This window comes from Tupaia chinensis, unplaced genomic scaffold, assembly GCF_000334495.1.
Source record: "Tupaia chinensis unplaced genomic scaffold, TupChi_1.0 Scaffold000146_1, whole genome shotgun sequence".
Lineage (NCBI taxonomy): Eukaryota > Metazoa > Chordata > Mammalia > Scandentia > Tupaiidae > Tupaia > Tupaia belangeri.
The window spans coordinates 6,507,903-6,531,803 of record NW_006159616.1 but is presented as its reverse complement, the minus strand read 5'-3'; the positions used below and the strand labels follow the sequence as shown (position 1 = coordinate 6,531,803).

The following is a 23,901-nucleotide window of genomic DNA, read 5'->3' as shown; positions in this document are numbered from 1 at the left end:
CTGGCTGCATTGTGCCACGGCCTTTGTATTAACCTCAGACTCTAGTCCCCTGGGCCAGGCTCCATGTCTCCTCCGGAGACCACACTGTCCCCCAGTATTGCCCTACCTACAGGTGCTTATGCACAGGAGACCCTGACTGAGGTCTGTGGATTGGTGAGATGTCCCTGGCAGATGGGAGAGATATCCGTCTGATCCCCTGCGGCTCCCTACGGTGGGTCTACCCACTGCACGGATGGGGACGGTGAGGCTCAGAGAGTTACATCCAGGCTAAAGGTCCCGTAGCGAGAGGTGGAGCTGGGTTCTGACAGGCCCTGACTGACACCAGGCTGGTGCAGTGAGGAGCCTCAGGGCCTCGTTTTGGAGTCAGGGTTGGTGGGATGTGGGGACAGTGTCCCAAGCACAGAGACCACAGGCGAGTGAACAGTGCAGTGCTGTTTGTGGCAGGGCTGTGGGACTGAGTGGGAGTCAGCAGCTCTGAGCTCTACCCCAAACCTGCCGCGTCCCTGCTGAGCAGCTGTGCACCTCCATTTCCCCTGCACACCACGCAGCATTAGCGACACTGCCCTGCCACCTCCCAGCAGGTAGGATGGCTCGCAGTGGAACAGACCGCAGAGGATGCCCAAGGAGCCTGTGTTGCTCCCAGGTGAGAGGACAGTGTGGTGACAGTGGCTACCTCTGGTGTCCCCAAGCTTGTGCTCAACCTCCTTCATTCATTTCTTCATTCATTCCCACGCCAGGTTCTGGAGAGAGACTGAATGTCTCCCTCCGGACGCCTGGCACATGAGGTGTCCGCAGGGCCTGTGAGGAGCTGACCAGGTGCAATGGTGACCTGCAGAGACCCTGCTAGGCACGGCCCCCAAAGCCCTTAGGGCCAGGCTGGGGAGCCTGGGCCACTGGGGCCAGGTAGCCCCCTCCAGTGCCACAGTGGGTGAGGGACTCCTTCCACAGGGGACGGAGGCCTTACTTGGCCACTGGCCTCTCTGGTCACATGTTGAGGATACTCTGGGTTGGAGGGATTGCTGAGCAACTGCCTGGGGGCACTCATGCTCTCCCCTGCCTTTCTCATAGGTCTGGCCGCCCCATCAGCTTCATGGTGGTCTTCATCACCCCCAATCCCCTGAGCAAGATTTCCTGGGTCAACAGGTTACATTTGGCCAAAATCGGACTCCGTGAGTATAGGCCTTGCGAGAACACCTCAGGGGCTGGGTGCAGACTGAAGTGTGCGGGGTATGAGTGTGAGTGTGAGGGTGCAGCCTGGGTCAGTGGGGACAGGGGAGACGGGGTATAAACAACGGAGACAGAGTCCCGAGTCCTCAGGCTCTGCTTCGTGCCCGTGGGCAGGTCACTTCCCCTCTCTTAGCCTCGGTCTCCTCGTCCATGAATTAACGGGACTGGACAGAAATTGAATAGTGGTTGCCAGGGCCCTGGGGAGATGGTCAAGGAGAGCCACTGCTAAGGGTTCTCGTGGACCTGGTGGAAGTGCTTCCAGCTTAGATGTGATGGCTGTTGCCCAGCTTGGGAACAGGAGGGGACTCTGAGAAGTTCGTGGATAAATGAGATTAAAGTGTGAGTTTATATTGATGCAGGAAAAATTTGAAATCTATACGTAGTTTTTTCATGATATGCATTTTCCACGAATATGGAACGAAGAAGACTCCCTGGATGCTAGAAACTAATTAAGTGTGTGCTTTGTAAGCTGGTGGCGTGGCGGTTAAGGCTCTGGACTCCCACGTGGCTGCCCATGGTTTGAGTCCTGGTTCTGGGGACTTGAAAATCACAGCTGGCATATGTGTGTGTGTTCCCAGAACCCAAGGGGAAGAGCAAGGATTGAGGCGTGGCCATCCCACCCGGGGGCAGGTGATTTCTCACTTTACCTCTTTCTGTCTCTCTCCAGTGAGCACATGTGCCCTATGGCAAAAATCTCTAAAAAAAAAAAAAGTATACATTTATGATAATTAAATTATACCTCAATAAAGCTGTTACTCCCCAAATTGACGTAGTCAGACGAAACTGATTCTCACTTACTCTCATTCCTACGCATACCGGAATACCGACAGACAAATAAATTCATATTTACAGGTTGCTTCCTGTATAACAAGTAATTCTAGAAACATTTTATACACAGCCTTTTCATTTTGCGTTCATAGCTCTTCTGGGGTAGGTCTGTGGTGGACTCCCGTTCACTACTGAGGATTCTGAGGCCGGGGATGGGCTGTGACTTGCTCTTTCCCACGGCAGGAAAGAGCAGTAATGGGATTCAGACCCTGGTGGTCTGCTTCCAGAGCCCAGTCTGGACCCGCGTCTGTTCTGCTTCCCCAGCTTGTGCAGTTCTGCCTGGCAGACCTCGTTCACTATGTTTTAGTTATTCTATTTGCCCACGTTTCGGCCTTGCTAGAAGGCCTGTGGCCCCACCAGTCAGAGCTACTTTTCTCTCCGATGTTCTAGAATCTCCGCTGCTGATTCTAGCTAAGAGTAGGGCTTTTTTCGTCGTCGTTTCTAGCGTTTTATTTTTATAGATAAGTATATGCATTTCCAACAGGTTTTATTTTATTTTAGTGTTAATTGCCAGAGGGCACATGTGCTCGCCAGAGAGAGACAGAGACCGAGAGAGGTGGAGGGAAAAGGCACCCTCCCCACCCAATGGGGCATGGTCACAGCCAAGTCCCTTCTCCGTCTCTCCATCCTGTGGGGATTTGGGGCATGCACACATGCCTGGTGTGTTTCTCCAGTCTCTGGGGCTAGAATTCCAACCTGGGTCTGACAGATGGGATCTGACCCGCTTAACCACTAGGCTATAACTGACCTACCCATCGATTTAAAAACATTTCTGGAGAGGCCAACAGGCCGTGTAGTGGTTATGGCACTAGACCCCACCTGGCCGACTAACATTGGAGTCCCAGACCTAGTGGCTTGAAACTCATGCCAATCGCGTGTGCATAGGTGTACAAAAACCTGAGAGGGGAATGGAGAAGAAAGGATTGTGGCGTGGCCATCCCCCCGGGGCAGTTTCTCACTTTCTGTCTCTCTGTCTCTCCAGAAAGTACATACACCGTATAGCAAAAATCTCTCCCAACAAAAAGAATTTCTGGAAAGAAGTCAGGACCCCTGTTACTTGCTTTCATTAATTATACAAAAAACTGTATTGTGTCTCCAAAGTGATTTGAAGCACGGAGAAGACCGTGACAACACCAGAAAGATCCCGCTCTCAAGGAACTTAAACTGATAAGGGGCGAGAGGACCTTATACGGGGAGCAGATCAACCGGGAGGGCCTGTGCTGTGAAGGGCATGGAGCTGGGTGATGAGGCTGTCCCCAGGTGTTGGGGTCCAGCTGCTGTTCCGGAGGGCTCCTGAGGAGGTGACGTGAAGCCGTGTGGTGACCTGGCCTAGTGACCCAGGCATGGCCACGGCAGCTGCAGGGGTCCTGAGAGAGGGTGAAAGGACAGCCCGCGTGGCTAGACCTAGTGAGTGAGCGGGAGGGAAGGGGAGCGGAGCGCAGGTTTTCTGGAATTTTTTCCAGGTGTGGTGGAAGGGTGGAAGCCGTTCACTGTGTCATTGACGGTGGGACGCTGTCATGGTCTGTTTTCCATTTAAGTGGGTTGTTCTGGCTGTGGTGTGGAGGGCACTGGAGGGATGGGGAGAGGGTAGGAGAGAGAATGGGGAGGTGGCTGTGACCTTGGAATCTCAGAGGCCTCTTCTCAGCTTGCCCCTCCTTGGATCTGGGTGTGATGTGGCTTGAGCCTCCCCTGGGTATTTCTGGGTGACCAGGAGGCCTTCGGAGGATGGAGAAAGGATTTCGGTAGAAGCTGCCCCGTTAGGAATCCTGGCCTCCAGAAAGGCTAAGCTGTCCCCACAGCTCCCCCGCTGGGCTTCTGGTCCCATGGTCCCCTCCCCACTTCTCCCTTCCCCTCCCCGCCCCGCCCCGCTCGTGCACAAGTTCCGTCTTGGGCAAATGCCCAGGCCCTGTTTGTACACCTGCTTTAAAGGCAGATAAGTCTCCTGTTTGAAGCTCAGATTCTGTGCTGGGAGGGGCTGGCGCTGGAGGGGCCCAGCCACTGATGTGGGCAGACCCGACCGTCCTGCAGCCTGTGAAGACGCTGCTGCCTTATCTCGGTGCAGTTTCACTGCAGCAGAAGTTTTAATGGAAGGAGAGACATTTGAAATCTTATTTGAATGCCTGGGTTTCCCTGGGGCTTGAATAATTTGTTTCTTTTATTTTGGCAGTTTGTTTTTTTTATCTGCAGTGCCTGGTGGGTGGTGGGGGGGAAATAATATGAGCCTGTTAGAAATAGAACGTTAAAAACATTTATTCACAAAGGATGTCATTCCTTTAATTTCCCTTTGCTGTGTCTTCTTTCCTCCCTGACTGCACTGTGGCAGGAGCATGATCTAGGGAAGAAGGAGAAAGCAGAGGGCTGGGGGTGAGGGGCCTGGGGCCTGAGCTGGAGATCAGTCCTGCTCCTCGCAATGCAGGTGCCCAGGGACCGGTTCGAGCCTCCGTATGGCCACCACTATGTGGGTGGTCCTGGGAAGGGCAGCCTCCTTCTGAGCCTCTTTGTCCCTTGTAACTTGGGCTCAGGCGCCAAGGGCCTTTCCCAGCTGTGGGCGGGATCAGAGGCACCTGGGAAGGAGGCCTTATCTTAGGCAGTGAGAGCAGTCCTTAGGCCTGTGTGACACGGAGCCCCACTGCCTGGTTTCGGTTCCCAGCTCTGCCACTTGCCAGCTCTGTGGGCTTGGCAAACTAACCTCTAGGTACTTGGGGCTTCCCCCAGAAAATGGAGATTGTGCCAGTGGCTCCTGCTCAGGCCCTTGTGAGGACTGGGGTGCCAGTGCATGGAGGTGCCTAGGATAGCCGGAGCTGTGCGGGGTCCCTCTGTCAGGTACCTGCATCTCAGATAGAGAACAGGCGGCCTGAGGTCGCACAGTGGAGTCGCACTGGCCCGGGTACCGCCCTCTCCCACCCTGCAGTTAGTCTCCTGTCCTAAAGCTGTCCGAAACCAGCCGCAGAGGTGAGGCCTGAGGAAGGAGGTGAGGTCAGGGCTCTCTGAATCCCTGCACCGCCCCCACCCTCCAGCTCAAAGCTCTGCATATCTGGGTCCTCTCCTTGGACCCAGTCTCGAGGGGACCAGAGTTTGGCAGGCCCCGGGCTGACCCCACACCCACAGTGGGATTCCAGAGGGTGGTCTGAATGCAGGGCTGAGGCCTCCTGTGCCGCCTTTACTCTGGTTCGGTGTTTCAGCCCTGAGTCTTCCCAGTGAGGCTGATCTACCCAGTGATGACTTGGCATGGACCCTGCCCTGCCTGGGGGCCCTGAGCATGGCCCAGGCAGCTTGAGTGCAGCCTCACCCTCATCTCCTTCGGCCCTCACGATCGCTCCAGAGCTCAGTGGAGTGTGGGGTGGGCCTGCTCTCTGTGGGCCTTGACTACAGAGGGGCCCTGACCACAGTGTTACCCCAGCCGGGAGCCCCCATCTGGTCACATGTCTCTCTGGAGTGGTCTGCCCTGCCCAAGTCTGGGCTGTGGCCTGCAGTGTTTTCCGGGCTCAGGGGAGCAGTGAGCAGGCCTTAGAGACTGCCTTAGATTTGGGAACTCCAGGAAGAGCAGTCTGAGTCCTCCGCTGGGGCGGTGGGGACGGAGCACAGTATGCGTTTGGAGGCGAGTGGCCTAGAGGAGCAGGGCATGCCCCTGACAGAGGGCCTGTGTGTGAGAGGCACTGCTTCTTGAGCACGGCAGATCCTGTGGGTTCTTCCCGGCACTCACAGCCCCAGACCGCCGGAATTACCAGCCCCGTTTTCTAGATGAGGCAACAGGCTCAGAGAGGTTAAGGGCCTCGCACAGTGTCGCACAGCTACTGGGAGGCCGAGTTGGAACTTGTCTGGGATCTTGCTAGCAAATCAGACAGGACTGATCTGAGGGCTGGGGGAGCTTGCACCCCTGGAGCGGCGCCCTCTGCACCGTGGGGAGCCCCCACTTAACGTCCGTTGGAGATCAGCCTTGTGGTCCATGCCGGTTCTTAATGTCGCTTATCCCACGCCGGCTCTCGATCTCCAGTGGCAGCGGCCTTCCAATTGGGTCTCAGCCGCTGGGCTCTGTGACGGGAACAATGGTGGTGGCAGACGGGGAGCAGCAGCTCCGCTTCCTTTTAACACTCCCAGGCGCAGGCGGGGAAGGCACCATCTGGAAGGAGAAGGTCAGATCATTACAAATATATACAGCAGTAAATTGCTGGGGCTTGACGGGCTGCGGCTGTGTGGGGGAGCAGGGGGCGAGCTTGGGGCGAGGGGGCTGACAGCCCTGGTGGGCTCTCGTCCGGCAGAGGCGGGGTTCTGCCTGGTTGTACGGTTCTTAGGAGCAGGGACAGACCCTCGGTGTGTCACTCCCTTGCTTCCCAGGGGCTGTCCAAGAGGCAGCGTGGGCGTGACGTGAGCAACCTGACAGGGAGAAGTGGGCTGCCCCGACAGGCTGCGGGGATTCTTGAAGACAGGTGGTGGTCGATTCATTCATTCCCTCTTTTCATTCATTCCTTCAACCCATGTTTGCTGAGCACTTACTACGAGCCAGGCAGTGTGCTGGGCCTCAGGGGAGGTGGTACAGGAGATAGCACAGAGTCTCTGACCACTTACCTTCCAGGGCCGTGCGGAGACAGACCCTGAATAAGTACATTTTAGATTGTGACGGCTATGAGGGATGGCGGAAGGATCTTTAGAGGGACGCATAACTGGGGCGGTCAAGGAGGACTTCTTGGAGGAGGAGGATGTGTCACTGGAGCTCAGGCCTGTGTGAAGGAGAACATGGCTTAGCAGATGCTCTTTAGCACTGCGATCTCTAACTGTGAGGAGCCGGGGATCGGGCGTGGGCACCTGTGCTCATACCAGCTCCCTAGGGCTTTGGTCACAGCTGAACAGGGGGACTGGGCGGCAGGTGGCTCCCTTCCTTTCAGGGTGGCCTTGATGGAAGCAGGAGCGTGACCCCTCCACCTTCTTGCTGCCATCATAGTTGAATGTCCCAGCACCGCAGCGGCACCTCTGTGGCCCTCTGCTGTGCATGCTCTGCCTCGCACTTGGAGTGAGTTCAAGGCTGCGGGGACCTGACCCCGCACAGCGTGTTGATGTTTTGAAACCCTTTCACGCCCATTACTTCATCCGGCCCTCACAACAGCAGGATGAGGCATTTAATCCCTGAGGCTCAGAGCTGGGGTGATTTGTACGGGGCTGCTCAGGGTTAGGGGGTCAAGCCCCGGGATTCAGACCTTGAGTTTCTGGCTCTACCTGGGCCTCAGCATCCCCTTGGCGGTACGCGGCTGGGTTTTGTCTCAGGTGGGCAGGAGCATGGGCCTGACCTGGGCCTGGGCACTCCCTGGGCTGGGAGGGCTGCTCAGCGTCCCGTGGGCTCTCGCCTGACCGGCTCTCCCCTCTCCACCTCCTTGCTGCAGGCGAGGAGAACCAGCCAGGCTGGCTGTGTCCGGATGAGGATAAGAAGAGCAGAGCCCCGTTCTGGTGCCCGATCCTCGCCTGCTGCGTCCCTGCCTTCTCTTCCCGGGCCCTCAGCCTGCAGGTGAGTGGAACGGACCTCGCCGTGCCGACTGCCAAGGTGGCTGTGGTTTTCACCATCACCTCGTAGGAGAACCAGTTTCCAGGTCGTGCCTGTGACCCAGGAGGCCCGGGTGCCGGCGCCAGCACCTCGGCTTCCTGCAGAGAGTGGGCCGAGCCTTTCTGTTGTCCGCTTTCCCGCCCCTGGGGTCAGAGAGGACAGTTCCATCATTCCGAGTCACAGATAGCAATAATCTCATTGTCCGTGGCGCTGACTCTGGGGCATACCACGTGACTGGGCCAGCCTTGGTGGGGTGGGTCCTCTGCGATGCTGCCAGGTGGGAGCTGGCTTTGGAGTAGGGTCTGCCCCATCCCGGAATGCTCCAGGGCCACCCTGCCTCCCACTTTCTCTCCTAGTGCTACCACTATTTTCTGGTGTTTATATTTCTTTCTTTACTTTGTTTATTATTATTTTTAATTGTTAGAAGGTGTATGCTCTCACCAGAGAGAGGCAGAGAAATAGAGATGGGGGTTGGGGCAGAAAGTCTAGTTCTCCTATTTCTTTCTTTCTTATTTTAAATAACTTTTAATAACACTTTTTGAAAAGAATTATTGTATTTTTAACTTTATTTATTTATTTTATTTTAATTTGACCAGAGAGGGACAGAGTGAGTGAGAGAGAGAAAATAAGAAAGTAAGCCGCCAGGTCCAGGACTCAAACTGCAGTTGGCCACGTGGGGAGTCCAGCACCCTTACCTCCACACCACCTGCCAGCTCCTGGTTTCCCTATTTCTTAGAGCCCTAGGTGCAGACAGGCATGGTCATTTTTCTAGAACGGCGCAGTGAGTAAGGGATGGATGCAGGAACCTTGGCCTGGCTCTGCCTGATCAGAGTGCCCACAGTCTTAACCACTAGGAGGCTCAGCCTCCACTGGTCATTTGTCCCTTATATCCTGGCCACGCTTGCCCTTCCACCTGGAGCAACTGCTGTCCGCCCTCTGCCAAGGGGAGGGTTAGCTCAGCTCTGGGGACCAGGGCAAGCTTGGGAGCCTGGCCCAGAAACGTCGGTCCTGAGAGACTTGCTGAGCAGACGAGGCTGGGGCCGAGGGTGTTCATTCACTGGTTCCTTTATTCGCTTGTCCATTCTGCCTATAGTTTCAGCACCTGCTGTGCGTTCAACACTGGCACCAATGTGGTGACGAAGACATTCAGGGTCCCTGCCCTCACGGACCTTTCAGCCTAGTGAGAGACGGTCGTGAGCCAGCAAACCAAGCACGCGCAAGGGAGTGATGGGTGTTACAGACGGGGCCACGGAGTCAGGGTGTTCACACAGGGCCTCTCGGAGGAGGCGGCATTTCTTTTCTAAAATTAGCTGTAGGGCACGTGTGCTTGTTAGAGAGACAGAGACCTCCTGGGGGATGGCCATGCCACAGTCCCCCTTCCTCCACTCTCTTCTCAGGCCCCTGGGCATGAACACACACATATACCCAGTGTGTCCTTCGAGCCTGCAGATCTGGGACCTGGACCACGCCGTGGGCCATGCGGGATCTAGCCACCCCAATCACCATGTCACCTGGCTGGTGCAGAGGAGATGGCATTTAAACTGATACTTGAATGGCAAGAAGGACCAGCCCTTGGAGGGGCCCAGAGAAGAATATTCCAAGTAGACAAACCAGCACAGAGGCCGTGTGGGAGTGGGCAGGGCCCAGGGTGTCAGGAGAGGAGAGAAGGCGGGCGATGAGGTTGGTGGTGGGCGAGGTGGGTCACACCAGCCTTGAAGGCTGCATCAGGTTTGCGTGTTAGTCTCAGAATAGTGAAAAGCCATGGACGTGTCTAAGCTGGGACTGGCACCACCAGATTTGTATTTCTGGATTGTTTCAGTCTTTCTGGTTCTTTGTGAGGTTGAACCGAGGAAAGGGGCTGGAACGGTGCGTTCAGAGCTTAGTGCAGGAGTCCTTTGAGACGTGTGGGACTTGGCTGGGGAGAGGCTAGGCCTGGGACTGGGGAGAGGTGAGTGAGGCCCTCACCTTGGGAGAGACATTTACAGATGCCAAATACCTCAATAAGCGGGACCTGCAGATGGCGTAATGGTTGCATCGCCGGGCTCCCGCGTCTTCAAATGCAGTTTGAGTCCCGGACCTGGCAATTTAAAACTCACGCTGGGCGCATGTGCATGCGTGCCCAAGATCCCCGCAGGGGGTGATTTCTCACTTTCTGTTTCTCTCTCTCACTCTATCTCTTTGGTGAAAAAAATCTCTCTCTCTCTCAAAACAAAACAAAACAAACAACCTCAATAAGCAAGATAAATACTACTTCAGTGCAGTACTTTAAAAACATCTCATTGAAACGTTTGGCCTATGGTTTTGCTTTTTTTGCTTGTAAATAAAGGGCCGTGATCAGGGTGAGACAAGGGATGTTGCAGAGACCTGTGAGGGCAGGGCTGGGCCCGCCTTGACTTACACTTTTTATGATTGCACATCATGGATTTTTTTTTTTTTGCATTAATGTTTATTTTTAAAAATTGCCTTAGGGGCCAGCAGGTGGCCTAATGGTTACATTGCTGGACTCCCACATGGCCAACCATGGCTCGAGTCCCAAGCCTAGTGGCTTGAAACTCACATCGGGCACTTGTGCGTGTACCCAAAATCCCGAGAGGAGAATGGAGAAGAGATTGTGGCATGGCCAGGGGTGGTGGTTTCTTGCTTTCTCTCTGTCTCTCCAGTGAGCGCATATGCCCTATAGCAAAAATCTTTCTCCCTCTAAAAAAAATTTTAAAAAGCCTTAAAATATTTTTCTTGATGTCTTGATGACCGAATTTTGGTAGCCCTTCAACTGGCACTGAGGTAGGCTCCCTGTCCCTTCACCCTAGCCCTGGCCCTGTGGAGTCATTCAGGGAAGTGTGCTGAGCTAGGACTGGCTGGGCTGGTGATAGGTGGGGTGCACTCAATGGGGGTTTACTCATGGGCCCTGGGGCCATGGGTGGGGGACAGAGTCCACGTGGTGGGGATTGTTGGGGTGCTCTCGGCCTGCAGCTCTCCTGGCCTGACTCACCCCCTGGCGAAGGCTGAGCCCACACTGACTTTGGGATGCTTTCTCCTGTCTGACTCCCCCAGGGCCTTGCTCTCTTGGAAACACAGGGTTCAGGTTGGCCCGAGGTGGTGAAGTCAGACAGGCCTCTGCCTCTAGGGCCTTCCTGGAAGAAGCCTCCACCCAGGTGGAGAGCCACCTGCTGCCTCCACCCTAGGGGGTGAGAGCCCACCAACCTCTTCATCTGGAGGGTGTGCCTGAGGGTTCCCACCAGGCCCCTGCTCTGTCTCCCAAGGACGCCCCTGGGGTACTGAGGGAACTGCACCTGAGTCGTGTGGGAACAGGTCTGTGGAGGGCCAGGGGACAGAGCAGAGCCTGCCTTCACTGGGTTCCGAGACACCACTCCGCTAGGCCCGTACCACCTCCCACCCAAAACCAGACAGATGTGCCCACTGGCTCCATGCTGGCATCCAGATGAGTAGGTCCTTGGAGTGCCAGTGCCTCGCCCGGTTACTGCAGGGACAGATGCGGGCATGTGTGCCATTCCTGGGCCTCCTCCCTGCCCATTGCTGCTTCCAGGCAGCCAGGGGCCAATCCTGGGGCTCTGTAGCTGCCCTCATTAGAGCCAGAGACCAAGCCTGCATCTCTGGAAAGCAGAGCTGGGCTCAGGGAGTTGCCGGACCAGCCCCTTTCCCAGTGCAGATGGATCAGCACCCTCGTACCAGCTGCATGAGGGTGTGTTGGTTCCCTTGAGGAAGGGAGTGAGGACTCCAGGGGTGGGTGGCAGGAGCGGGCGTCTATCTGAGAAGGTCACAGCCGTCTTCCAACTCAGAGGGAGCTGGTTGTTGGGGTCGTGAAGGAGCATTCGCAGGCAGCTGCCCTGCCTGGGTTGAGCCCAGCCGCGTGACACCATGAAGGCTGCTGTGTCACGGCTGTCTTCCATGCCTAAATGGAATGGTCACAGCCCCCGCCCCTCCGGGCTGCAGTGAGGGCTAAATGATATCTGTGGCCAGGGGTCAGCAGATGGCGTAGCGTTTATGTCTCTGGACTCCCACATAGCAGACAGTGGTTTGAGTCCCAGACCCGTTGACTTGAAAATCATGCTGAGTGTGTGTGTGTGTGTGTGTGTGTGTGTGCCCAAGATCCTGGGAGGAGAAAAGAGAAGCAATTGCAGTGTGGCCATCCCCCCTGGGAAGGGCGATTTTTCACTTTCCCTCTCACTGTTTCTGTCTTTCTCTCTCCTGCGAGTGCACACGCCCAAAGGCAAAAACCTCTTTAAAAAATGAAACGATGTGATGCAGGCCACATGCAGAGCCTGTTCACGGCGTCCACTCAGGGATCAAGAAGTGGAAGCAAGCGATGTCTGGGACTTGCTGGTCCCAGGAAGGAGAGACCACTGGGGTCTATTTGGGGAGTTTCCAAAGGCTTGACAACTGGACTATCAGAGGACTCCTCCTGGACTCCTGGCTCCATCCAAGAGGGACTCCTGTCCCTGGAGAGGCAGCAGGAGAGCCAGGGGATGGAGCAGCGCAAACCCATTTTCCCGACGGACCCAGATTACTCTTAAGGCCTGCCTGGGACAGGGGTCAAGGTGCGGCCTGCTCGAAGATGCTTTAAAGCACAAGTACCTTGGGGTCTGAGGGGCTGCCACCAGGCCTGCAGACCTAGGCCTCTGCTCCCAGCCCAGCGGCCTCAGTCCAGGCCAGAACGGTTCGTACTCAGGCACTCTATCTCCTAAGCCTGCGCAGGGCTGGCGTGTGGCGGCTCCGCCTTGCAGTCCTGCTCTGCTAATCCAAGGAGGGAAGGCGGGCCATGTGCTAGAACATCCCACAGGAAGCCCCAGGTAGGCCCCAGTTGCCACCGTCACAAGTCGTCAGGGTCCCATTTGTAGATGAGGGACCAGTTGGCTGAGGACCACCGCATGGTGGCCGCTGAGCTGGGTTGGAACCCAGGTTGGCTGTGTCCAAAGCTGGTTTCCTTTTTCTAGCCCCATGTGCCCCTGCTTTGCTCTGCCTGAGTGCAGCCGTGCGGTTCAAGTCCCAGACCAGGAATGTGTGCATGCATGCTGAGTCCCGAGAGGGGAGTGGAGGAGAGGAAGCGGTGGTGTGGCTGTCCCGGGAGCAGAGCTCGCTCGCTCTCTCCCATGCACGCAGCTTTCTGGCATGGGCAAGACGTTTAGACCCAGGGCCTTGCCTATTAGGAAGGCATTTGAGTTTCTGCTGCCATCTGGGGCCCAGTGCCCTTGATTCAGCTGACATCAGGGCCCATTGGAGTTGCCATGGAAATGCCTGAGCCAGGGCTGCGATGGCTCCTGCCCCCTCTGAGAGAGAAGAGAGGGAGACAGCCTGGCAGGAAGGGTGGCCACTAGGAATCAAGAAAGGCAGGGAGCCCTAGAGGCCAGGTGTCAGGGTGCCTCCTGCTCTGGGTATGAGCCCCACTTCCCAGCTGGGCAGAAGGAGGCCCTGAGTCCTGAGGCCTGCAGCATGGCAGCCTGGCTTCTGTGTAGGATGTAACCAGAGTAGACTGCCCTGGATCAGGCTTTGAATTCTAGCTCTGGCTATGCCACTGACTTGCTGTGTGACCTTGAGCCAGTCATGCCCACCAAGCTAGTTCTAGTTGGCCAGTTGCTTAATTAGGAGGCTGATGAGGGACTCTGGGCCCTCTCACCCATGGCCAGTACAAATGCTCTTAGAATATTCTGCGAGGGCCAGGCTGGCTGGGGCCTTGGGAACCAGCAGAGGGCAGCACCTGCCTGGAGAAGGGCCCAGTGGCCAGCTGTTCTCCTTCCCCTTTGGTCTGGCCCACAAAATGGCCAGGCCATTTCCTCACTTCGTTGTCCTTGCCATAGAGATGGACTGGCCAGGTCTAGCTCAGGAAACAGTCTCAGAGAGGCCACTCAACATGGAGTTTGGGGTGGCAGATTCAGGATGAGGAGCAAGCCGTGGCTCCTAGTGACAGCTATTACAGACACAGCCCCTGGCCTCTGTCTGGCCTGCACAAGCCACCCAACCCGCTGGTCCTGGCAGACTCTTCTGCAGAGGTTCTGTGGAGGCGGAGGAATGTAGGAGGCCATGGAGGAGGTGGCTGCAGGCAGGCCCTGGGACTGCCCCTGCACCTAAGGAGCCACCTACCCTCTGTGGACTCATTGTCCACCATCTGCGTTATTAAAGGGAGGGGGGGTGCACATGAGTATCTTCCAACAAACTTATTCATAAGCTGCCCAGTTTCAAAGACCTTGGGCTGATGTGGAGCGTCACTCAAGCCCCTTGTAGCGGAAGGTTCTAGGAGAGCTTTGAGCAAATACGAGTGTGTACAACTTGCCTAGAGACCCTGGGAGACGTGGACTTTCCTGGTGCCCACCCTCAGGGATTCTCACTCAGGGAGCTGGATGGGACCCAGAATTGCCAGGATTGTTATCTCAGCACCTCGGCCATTAACCCTCCATGCGCCATCTCTGTCTCCACAGCTTGGCGCCCTGGTCCACAGTCCTGTCAGCTGCCCCCTGCTGGGCTTCTCAGCAGTCAGTACCTCTCTTCCACAGGGCTACCTCTGGGTGAGTAGGCCCCACACACAGCCAGGGCTTCTGGCTTCACGACAGGAGCAGGGAGGGCGGCACCCGGGAGAGTGCAGGAGAAAGCTGCCTGACAGCTGGGCCCCACGTGCAGCAGCAGCCAGTAAGGTCTTCCTGGGGACTTCTGGCACCAGGCACTGTGCTTGGAGTTGGGAGGTGCAACCTCCCCTGGGCAGCAGGAGGCCATAGGTGAAGGAGAGGGCCAGAGTGCGTGGGTCACAGGGGCTTCACCCTGGATACTGCCCACCTCCTGTAAGGCTCCAGCCCAGCTTTCTAAGTTCCCTTCCTGGGAAAGCCTGTCTTGATTTAGATGAGGAAGCTCCATGCTCTTGTGATGCAGATGGTGCCCTTTCATTGACTGTGCCCCCACCTCCCCAGGTTTTAGCCTCACCACACTGGCCACCATTTCCCTGCATATTCCTGTCTCCAGGCACTCAGGGCAAGAAGACGCTGACTTATCCTTCACAGTTCATCCCAAATGTCGCTCCACGAAGTGATTTGTTCCCAGTTTTCAACTATGCAATGTGTTTATCCATCCACACACTCACCCACCCACCTGTCCATCCATGCATCGATCCTCCATTCATGGATCCATGAACCCATCCACCCATCCACCCACTCACCTCTCCATACATCCATCTACCCATGCATGTGCACACATGTCCATTCATGCATGTATATCCATCTATCCAGCCACCCACCCACCTGTCCACCCATGCATTCATCCTCCATTCATGGATCCATGCACCCATGCACCCATGCACCCACCCACCTCTCCATACATCCATCTACCCATGCATGTTCACATATGTCCATTCATGCATGTATATCCATCTACCCAGCCACCCGCTCACCTATCCATCCATGCATTTACATACCCCTAAACGCATCCATCCATCCATCCATGCGTCCATATGTGCATCTGTGTACCTGTCCATTTGTCTAGTCATCCATCCACCCATGTATGGATGCATCCATCTAGCCATCCATCCATACATCAATGAGTGCATCTGTGCATCCATCTCTTCATAACATCCATCCGCCGATGCATGCACGCATCCATTCATTTATCTATCTCTTCTTCTATCCATCTGTCCACTTATGCAATGGTGCATACACCTATGCATCCACTCATCTATCTATCCATCTACCCACCCATGCATAGATATATGCATCTGGGCATCCCTTCATCCACTTACGTATTCATCCATTCATTGATGTGTATACCTATGCATCCATTCATCCATCCATTCTTCCATGCATTGTTGTGTGCATCTGTGCATCCCTTCATCCATTCATCTGTTCATCATCCATCCATTGATGTGTGCACCTATGCATCCATTCATCCATCCATTCTTCCATGCATTGTTGTGTGCATCTGTGCATCCCTTCATCCATTCATCTGTTCATCATCCATCCATTGATATGTGCATCTATGCATCCATTCATCCATTCATTATTCCATGCATTGTTGTGTGCATCTCTGCTTCCCTTCATCCATTCATCTGTTCATCATCCATCCATTGATGTGTGCACCTATGCATCCATTCATCCATCCATTCTTCCATGCATTGTTGTGTGCATCTGTGCGTCCCTTCATCCATCTATCTATTCATCCATCCATTGATGTGTACACCTATGCATCCATTCATCCAGCCATTCTTCCATGCATGGTTGTGTGCATCTGTGCATCCCTTCATCCATCCATCTGTTCATCATCCATCCATTGATATGTGCACCTATGCATCCATTTATCCATTCATTGGTGCATACAGCTGTGCACCCATTCATCCATCTATCTATCCATCCATGCACTGATGCAGGCATCTGCATCTGTTCATCCATCCATCCACTCACCCACTTATACATTATCTACCCATCTACCATCTATTTAGTCATCCATCCATGCACCTACACATCTATTCGTCCATTCTTCCTTCCTTCCACCCACCCATCTATCCAGTAAGCACACGTTGAGGGGTACCATGTGCTTGATGTAGAAACAAAACAGAGAATAAGACACAGAAGAGCAGTTAAAGGGGACACAGTAGATGTTTGCTATGCATTGGTTGAAATGTACTGTACAGAGAAGGAAATAGAAAGCTGTCTGGGAATTTAGGCCATCTCTGCTCCTTACCTGATTTTCTTTGGGCTTGGAAGCTAACTTGTTGCCACAACCACTGGGATGAATGACTTCTGTGGCCTCAGGACATGTGTGGACAGGAAAGGGGACACTCTATTCAAGGAACGGGGTCCCTGGGAAGGCAGGGGTTAAGCTTCCCCTCTGCACCTGATGTTCCCACCTGACAGCCTCTCTGGGTCTCTCTCCCAGGTCGGGGGCGGGCAGGAGGGTGCAGGGGGCCAGGTGGAGATCTTCTCCCTGAACCGGCCCTCACCCCGCACTGTGAAGTCCTTCCCGCTGGCAGCCCCTGTGCTCTGCATGGAGTACATCCCGGAGCCTGAGGAGGAGGCAGAGAGTGGCGACGAGAGCCGGACGGCTGCTGACCCCTCGGCTGCGGTGCATCCAACCATCTGCCTCGGGCTGCAGGATGGCAGGTGAGGGGCCTGGGAGGAGGGCTGAGGACAGTCTGGGCAAGGCCGGGTAGTGGGATTGGGGCTGTCGCTCCTGCTTTCTCGGCCTGCTTGTCACCTCTTCACATTCTCTGCCCTGGTTTGGAGTCATCAGAAAGGTGAGGGCAGCGATACCTGGTGTGGGAGCCCGAGTGTCAGGAGCTGCTTGCTCTTTAGCTGACTGACCCTCTTCTAGGCAGCATGGCCACGGGGCTGGAGATGCTGGTTTGGTGTCAGCAGGTCTGGGTTCAAAGCTCAGCTCACCACTTGCTCGCTGTGGGTCCTTAGGAACACCACCTAAGTTCTCTGAGCCATTGTTTCTCATCTGTAAAATGGGAATTAGGAGCCTACAGAGGGGCCGCTGTTAGAGTCCACCAAGGCACAATGAGGGCAGCTTTAGTTCACTTGGGTGTCACTTGGTCACCCATCTATGGCTTCAGTCCCCTTGCTGGGTGAGTGAGGGCTCCAGGCTCTCCCAGGTCCTGAGGCCATTGCCAGCAGTGGGAGCTGCTGCCCCCTGTAACGTAGTGGAATGTCATCTCAGGCCGACCTGCACCAGGAGGCCCAGCCCAGAGAGCTGTAGCCCACCCGGGTCAGCAGACCGCTTCCCATAACGTCCGGGGGTGGCTATCCACCCTTGTTATCTGCGAAGGGAGGTGCAGGTGAGGGCTATAGACCATGTCCCAGGGAGTCCTTGGGCCTACTGCTGTGTTCTGTCCTGCCTGTCCTGGAGAACGACCCGGAGTGAGCACGTTCCCTGCTCGCCACGCCTACTGTGTGCTGCTCGTCCTTGGCGGGAGCTCTCCACTGTGAAGTGGAGGCTGCTCCCCTCGTTTCCCACTCAAGGAAACTGAGGGAGGAGCAGCAGCTAACACTCGACAGAACTAACTTGGAGCTGCTCTCTCTCCAGGAAACCCGGGCTGGGTCTGCAGCTGAGCGTCCAGCTCAGGGCTGACGGAGGGACTGGTGAACACCTTTTCTATATTTTTATACAAGAAAAAATTTACATAACATTTTAAACTGTACAGTGTAGTGACTTCCAGTAACCACTATCTAGTTGCAGAACATTCTCATTATCCCAGAGAGAAACCCCATACCCATAAACAATTGTCCCGATTCCCTTCCTGCCCATTCCCTGGAAACCAGCAGCCTGCCCCTGTCTGGATTTCTCCCACGTGGCGGCCACATGCCTGCTACGCTTACTCAGCATCAGACTTCCCTGCTGTGCCGTGTCAGTGCTTACGAAGTAGGTGACAGCGGAGGCTCAGCAGCCCAGGCTCGCTCAGCCGGAGGGGTGTCTGCGTCTGAACTGGGTCTGTCACTCTGGGACTCTTATCTGTTGCCTCTGGGGCAGCTTTGCCAGTGATGGTGGCCAAGGAAGATGCCATCCTCGAGGAGCGAGGCGAACTCCTACAGGGGAGCGATGGCCCCATCACAGCAGGAAAGTCGGGGGGCGTGCTCAGCGAGTCACGGCACCCCCATCTCTCCCGCAGCATCCTGTTCTACGGCAGCGTGGACACCGGCACCCAGTGCCTGGCGACCTGCAGGAGCCCAGGCCTGCAGCCCGTGCTCTGCCTGCGGCACAGCCCCTTCCACCTGTTTGCCGGCCTGCAGGACGGGACGCTCGCCGCCTACCCTCGGAGCAGCGGTACGGGCGGGGTACGGGCAGGGTGGGAGCGGTCCTGAGTGCTAGCTGAGCACCGGATTCTCTGCCAAGGGGACAAGCAGGAGGCAGGCCCAGGAGGTGGGGCAGAAGAGACCAGGGCATCTCCGTGTTGGGGGCTGGCGATCCCTGAGCCCCACTGGAGGTCCCCTGCATGGGAGTCCCATGGAAGAGGGTGCTCATGACCAGGCTGGCAGCCAGGCCCATTGGCAGGAGACCTGGTGGATAAGTGTGGGAACACAGTTCGAGAGACCCGGCTTCATATTCAGGCTCTATCCCGGTGACAGCTGTGTCCTTTGGTGAGCAACTTCTCTTGTGCCTTTGGTTGTTCATCTGTAAAATGGGAACAGTGGCAGTGTCCCCCACCCAGGGGCTGGGCAGTTTAAGGATTCGGTGGAGGCACGGCCTCCAGCTACGTGAGTGCTCAGTGCAGTTGAGCGTCTCAGCTCTGCCGTTTATCCAGCCATTGCTGGCACAAGCCACAGCATCTGAAGGGCAAGGCCAACGGTGCTTGGGCCGCGGCTCCAGGAGCGGGGCAGAGTGCCTCATGTGCGTGTGTTATCTGGATTCTGACCGCAGCCCTCGAGAGCGGCCTCAGCTTTCAGGCAGCGATGCCGAGACTTGGCGAAGGGACTCGGCTGCTCCAAAGCCACACGATGCGGTGGCCCCTGCCTGCTTTGTGGCTTGTTCAGCTGCGGGTTTGATGATGAGGGGTGACCAGGGCTGAGCGAGAGCACAGTTGCCTGTGGTCCGCTGGAGGGGACAGAGGATCCCGGAGGGCTGCGGCCTGTGGTGCCGCCCCTCACTCCCTGCCCTTCCCCCGTGGCTCTGAGTGCCGCTTCATCACAGCCTGTTGCAGGTTATAAACGGATATTTGTACTGAGCCTTATTTTTTTTTGGTGCCACTTGGCACTGTGTTGGTATTTTTTAATTAGCTTTTGATAAGGCATTTATAGATTTTAATTAAAGGGGGAAGAAGGAGGGAAAAAATCCCCCTCCCGTCAGACAGACCATGCACGTGAGTGTAAACACGGCTCAGAGCTGCAGGGGTTTCCACGAGGGGCTCTGGAGGGGCCACCACCCTCTGGCTGCCCCCAGATCCCGTGGGCCCTACAGTGCCCCACCCCAGCCCTCCCTGCCCCGGTAGGCTGCCTTGGGCCCCTCCGCCTTGGCTCCCGACGCTCAGTTAGGACCCTGGGGAGGGAGGTGTCGCAGCTGCCCTGACCAGGAGCTGCAGAGGCTTAGAGGAGCACCCACCTGCTGAGCTGGAAGTCTGGTCAAGGTGTCTGGTGGGCCCTGCCCCTGCAAAGGTCTCGGAGGTATGGGTTCCAGGCCACTCTCCCAGCTTCTGAAAGTCCCCTGCTGTGGCTACACCGTGCCCATCTCCACCTGCTTCCTGCCTGCGTGCCCCTGTGTCCCGTTGTCCTTTTTCATAAGGACGCCTGGTATGTTGGGTTAGGCCCGCCTGTCTCTTCTGCAACCTCATCGTAGCTAATTACGTCTGCAGTGGCCCTGTCTCCAAATAAGGTCACATCCTTAGTCTTGGGGGTTAGGACTTCAACACATGGATTTTGGGGGGACACAATTCAACTCATAATGGGGGTTTGAGTCTTAGCCTGGGGTTGGAGCCTGGTTGTTTGTCAAACCCGGAAGAGCCATTAGGGACGTTATTACCCCAGGCCCTCCTTGTCTGGATGGGAAAAGACCATTCAGAGTCCCGGCTGAGCAGAGACCAGACTCCCCAGAGATTCTGCCTCCCAGGCGAGAGTCCTCTCCAGACCCGAGGGGCGTTGGCTGTTCTGAGCAGAACTGAAGTGATGAGGCCCAGAGGAGAGGGCTGAGAAGTCCCGCTGGCTTTCCGACCTTACAAATGTTGGCCACCTAACATTTGCTGAGCCCTGCTGTGCTTCGGGACACAGCCAAGTGCTGCTTCCTGCCTCCCGGTGTTGTGGTCTGTGGAGGGAGCAAGCAGCCCGCCGGTCTGCCTTGTGCTGGGGGTGCTGAGGGAGGGGTGGGGTGCCACCTGGGAGCAGACCCCCTAAGCATGAGGCAGGGAGGAATGCAGAGGCCTCCCCTCAGGGGGCTGCTGAGCTGGGTCCCAGGCAGCAGGGGCGAGTCAGGGATGGCGCTCCTGGCAGAGAGGGCACGTGTTCTCTGGGTGTTTGGCCTGCCTGTGGGAGAGGTCTTCCTTGCCCGTCCGTCCGTCCTGCTGTGGTGTCCTGCCCAGGTGGCCTGGGCAAGGTCTGCTGCGTAGCATGGGGTGGGGACACTCCTCCCTGTCACCTTCTAGCTGGGCTGCATGTGGCTGGGCCTGGGATCGTCCACCTGGCCCATGACCAACTGGAGCTGGCATCAGCCTTGCCCTTCCCCAAGGCCGCAGATACCCCTTGGGGACCCCCCCCAGTGGGGTGGGACTCAGAGTGCTCCTGGGTCAGCCCCTTAGGCGCTGTGCTCCTCAGAACACATCTCCCATGGCCCTGAGAAAGTGGGGCTTGAGAAGAATGCAGACCTTTATTTGCATCTTGGGCCAGGCTAGGGGAGCCATGTGGACATTTGTAGGTACACGTTTACTGTTTCTGGCCCACACGTTAGCTCAGTCCAGACTCACCAAGCAGAGCAGGCAAAACCAACCTGGGTATCGGCTTAGTCCTGGAGAGTCTGCAGAGCCAGCAGTTGAGATGACTTGGGAAGATTCCAGGTTGACCAGGACATGAGGAGGCGTGGGCTGGTGACAGAGCTGGGGGGCTTTGGAGTCCAGCCTAGCAGACGGTCAGGGAAACTGAGGCCAGGAGCTGTGTGGCCATGGCAGTCTGCTGCCCGCAGAAGGCCCTGCTCCTCTTCATTGGCTCGTTCACTCACTTAACAAGCGTGTCCTGAGTGCCCATCAGTGCCACACCAAGCGGGGTGCTGGAGCAGAGCCGTGTCCCCACAGGTCCTGTGTGCACAGAGCTGCCGGGGCCCCCACTTCTGAGAGGCACGGGAAATCCCCAGGCCTTGGGCCAGGCTGTGGGGACGTCCCTGGTTGGAAGCTGAGCGTGTGGGTCGGGGCTCCCCTGAGGTGGCAGATGATGTCCGGGATAAGGAGAAGGGCTGGGGAGTCAGGCTGCCTGGGTCATGGTCCAGCTGTGAGGGATCGGGCCTGTCGCCTCTGAGCCTAGCTCCACCCGTGGTGTGGGGACACGGGCAGCCCCACCCCGCAGAGCGGCTGCGAAGTCCGACAACGTGCCGGAGTGCGGTGGTGCACGCAGACCCCTTCCTCGCTGCCGCCGTGTTACTTCTTGTTACCCTCCAGGCGGGGCTGCCCGGGCTCCTCTCAGCCTGGACGACTTTCACTCTGTCCTGTCTCGGGCTCTGGCTAGATCTGGACCCCTCAGGGATTCTAGCAGGGCCCTGTCCCTGCGGGCTGGGGGAGGAGGGCTGCCAGCCTCCTGAAGGTGCCTTTGCTGAGACAGGGCCTTCATCTCCCTTCGCGTGGCTGTGAGAGCTGGAGGTGGCCCAGATGAATGGGCTGTCATGCAGGGGGCGGGCGTGTGTGAGTGCGTGTTCCGGAACATGTGTGTGCTTACCCACAGCCAGGAAGGCTAAGCTGAGGGGGTGGGCAGGATGGAGCACCGCCACCCAGACCTCACGGCGATCGCCTCTACAGTGCTGCGTGCTGCAGTCTTGGTGTGTGGGGGTTGCGGGGAACCTCAGGGCACAAAGTCCTGTCCCCTCATGGGGCAGAGGGGAAAACTGAGTCCCAGCAGGGGGAACCCTCTCTCTCGGGGTCCCACGTGGCCCTCCACCTGAGCACTCCTGCCTCGCGTCCTTTCTGAGCTAACAGTACCCTATGAATCAATCTGATCACAGCTGCCACTCCGCCCTGGAGCCAGGACTTACAGAGGGCTCCTGAGAGCCAGCGGTGGGACAAGAGTGCCCCATGTGTCCTCAGGGCTCTCTAACCCCAGCCCCACCCAGCAGCCACCGTGAAACTCTGTTCTAGGGCTCCGTGGCCCTCACTGCCGTGCCCATGGGTAGAGCCCCCAGTTTCCATTTCTGGGGGGTGATCCCAGCCCCCATCCTAGTCAGTGGCAGAAGGCCCAGCTGCTGGCCACACTACCACTTTTGGCCACTGGGGGGTGCTCAAAGCCTTGCATTTCCTCTGCTCCAGTGTCTGGTGGGGTCAGCATCCCTGCTAGAGCCTGGCTGCCTTCGTTCCTCACCCTGCCTGGGCACCTTCCCCAGGAGACTGGACAAAAATCAGACAAGGCCGAGTTCAAATCCCGCTCAGCCTCGTCACCCACTCCCGTGGCTTTGCAGGAGTCCTCAGCTCACCTTACTTAAGTGGGGTCCGCACCGCTTCCACAGCCTGCTGAGTCGTGTCAAAGGAGGTAACCAGCAGGAGCCAGTGAGCAAGGACTGCTCGTCGGCTAGTGATTTGGGAAGCTGTTTAGACCCGCTGTGTCTCGGTTGTCTCGCTTATAAAGCAGGGATGAGAATAGCACCTGCCACGGGGCGTGGTGGGAGTCAGGGTGACAGTCACGGCAGGGCGCCCGGCCTGCGCATAGGTGGCAGTAGCAGCAGCCGTCGCTGCACCCTCAGCTTCCACCTGTGCGTGGCGCTGTGCTGACGTCCGCCGGGGCGGGGGCGTTTCTAGATGAAGGAACTGAGAGTCAGCAGTGACACCCCTGCCCGAGGTCACGCAGAAGTTCCGGGGCACAGACTTCCCGGCCCCGCCTGTCTCACAGGCTGGCAGAGCTCTGCGTGTTAGCAGGGAGTTCCTGCGACTTAACTGCTCTGATTTCTGTTAAGGTGACATATTTCTCCCACGAGTGTGAGATCCAGAGACAAGGAGGGAGTACGTGTGCCCTGACAGGGTCCTGAAGTCCGGGTCACACCCAGCATTAGCCCGCCTGGATCCTGAGGTCGTGTACTTGGTGTGCCCCGGGAGCTCTCGGTGGGAACCCGGAGCCTTCCCGCAGAGCGTCCGGTTTTACTGAGGAGCCATAGTCCAGCCCCCAGCTGTTCCCCAACTTCTCGAGTCTGCCGACTTTTATTTTTTTAAGAGGGATTTTTGCTACAGGGCACGTGTGCTCAGCAGAGAGACAGAACGTGAGAAATCACCCCTCCCCCACCCCACCCCCAGGGGAGACGGCCATGCCGCAGTTCCTTCTCTTCCATTCTCTCAGAATTTTGGGCATGCACGCACGTGCCTGGCATGAGTTTTAAGCTGCCAGGCCCAGGACTCGGATTATGTGGGAGTCCAGCCACATAACCATTATGCCGTCTGCTGGTCCCAAATCTGCTGATTTTAAGTAGAACAGAGAGCTCGAGGGAAGCCTGGTTTAGTGTGGACCAGGGTAGGAGAGGAGAGCTGAGCCGGCCTGGCCCGGTGCGTAGGGTGGGGAATCTGTCCTCACGTATCCTGGTGGCCCTCCAGTTTGGAGACAGCTGTGCCCCACGTGCCATCCAGCCGCTGGCTGGGAGAGGGGTGTCTGTGGCAGTCTGCTCTGTACACCCCCTGGGGGCTGTCAGGGGACGGGCGAGCCAGCAGGGCCTCTGAC

General features: G+C 56.8%; 1 protein-coding gene across 12 annotated transcripts in view; it reads left to right on the top strand.

Annotated features, from left to right (window-relative positions):
• The window catches only part of ARHGEF10L (Rho guanine nucleotide exchange factor 10 like), a 178,935-nt gene that overhangs the window by 122,401 nt on the left and 32,633 nt on the right, over window positions 1-23,901 (top strand). For all 12 annotated transcript variants that reach the window (XM_006145224.2, XM_014586547.2, XM_027770608.1 and 9 more), the window contains 5 exons: window positions 1,069-1,169; window positions 7,431-7,552; window positions 14,020-14,106; window positions 16,457-16,680; window positions 18,189-18,343. In XM_006145224.2, the coding sequence (XP_006145286.1) occupies window positions 1,069-1,169; window positions 7,431-7,552; window positions 14,020-14,106; window positions 16,457-16,680; window positions 18,189-18,343 (689 nt within the window). The remainder of the gene's footprint in view (window positions 1-1,068; window positions 1,170-7,430; window positions 7,553-14,019; window positions 14,107-16,456; window positions 16,681-18,188; window positions 18,344-23,901) is intronic.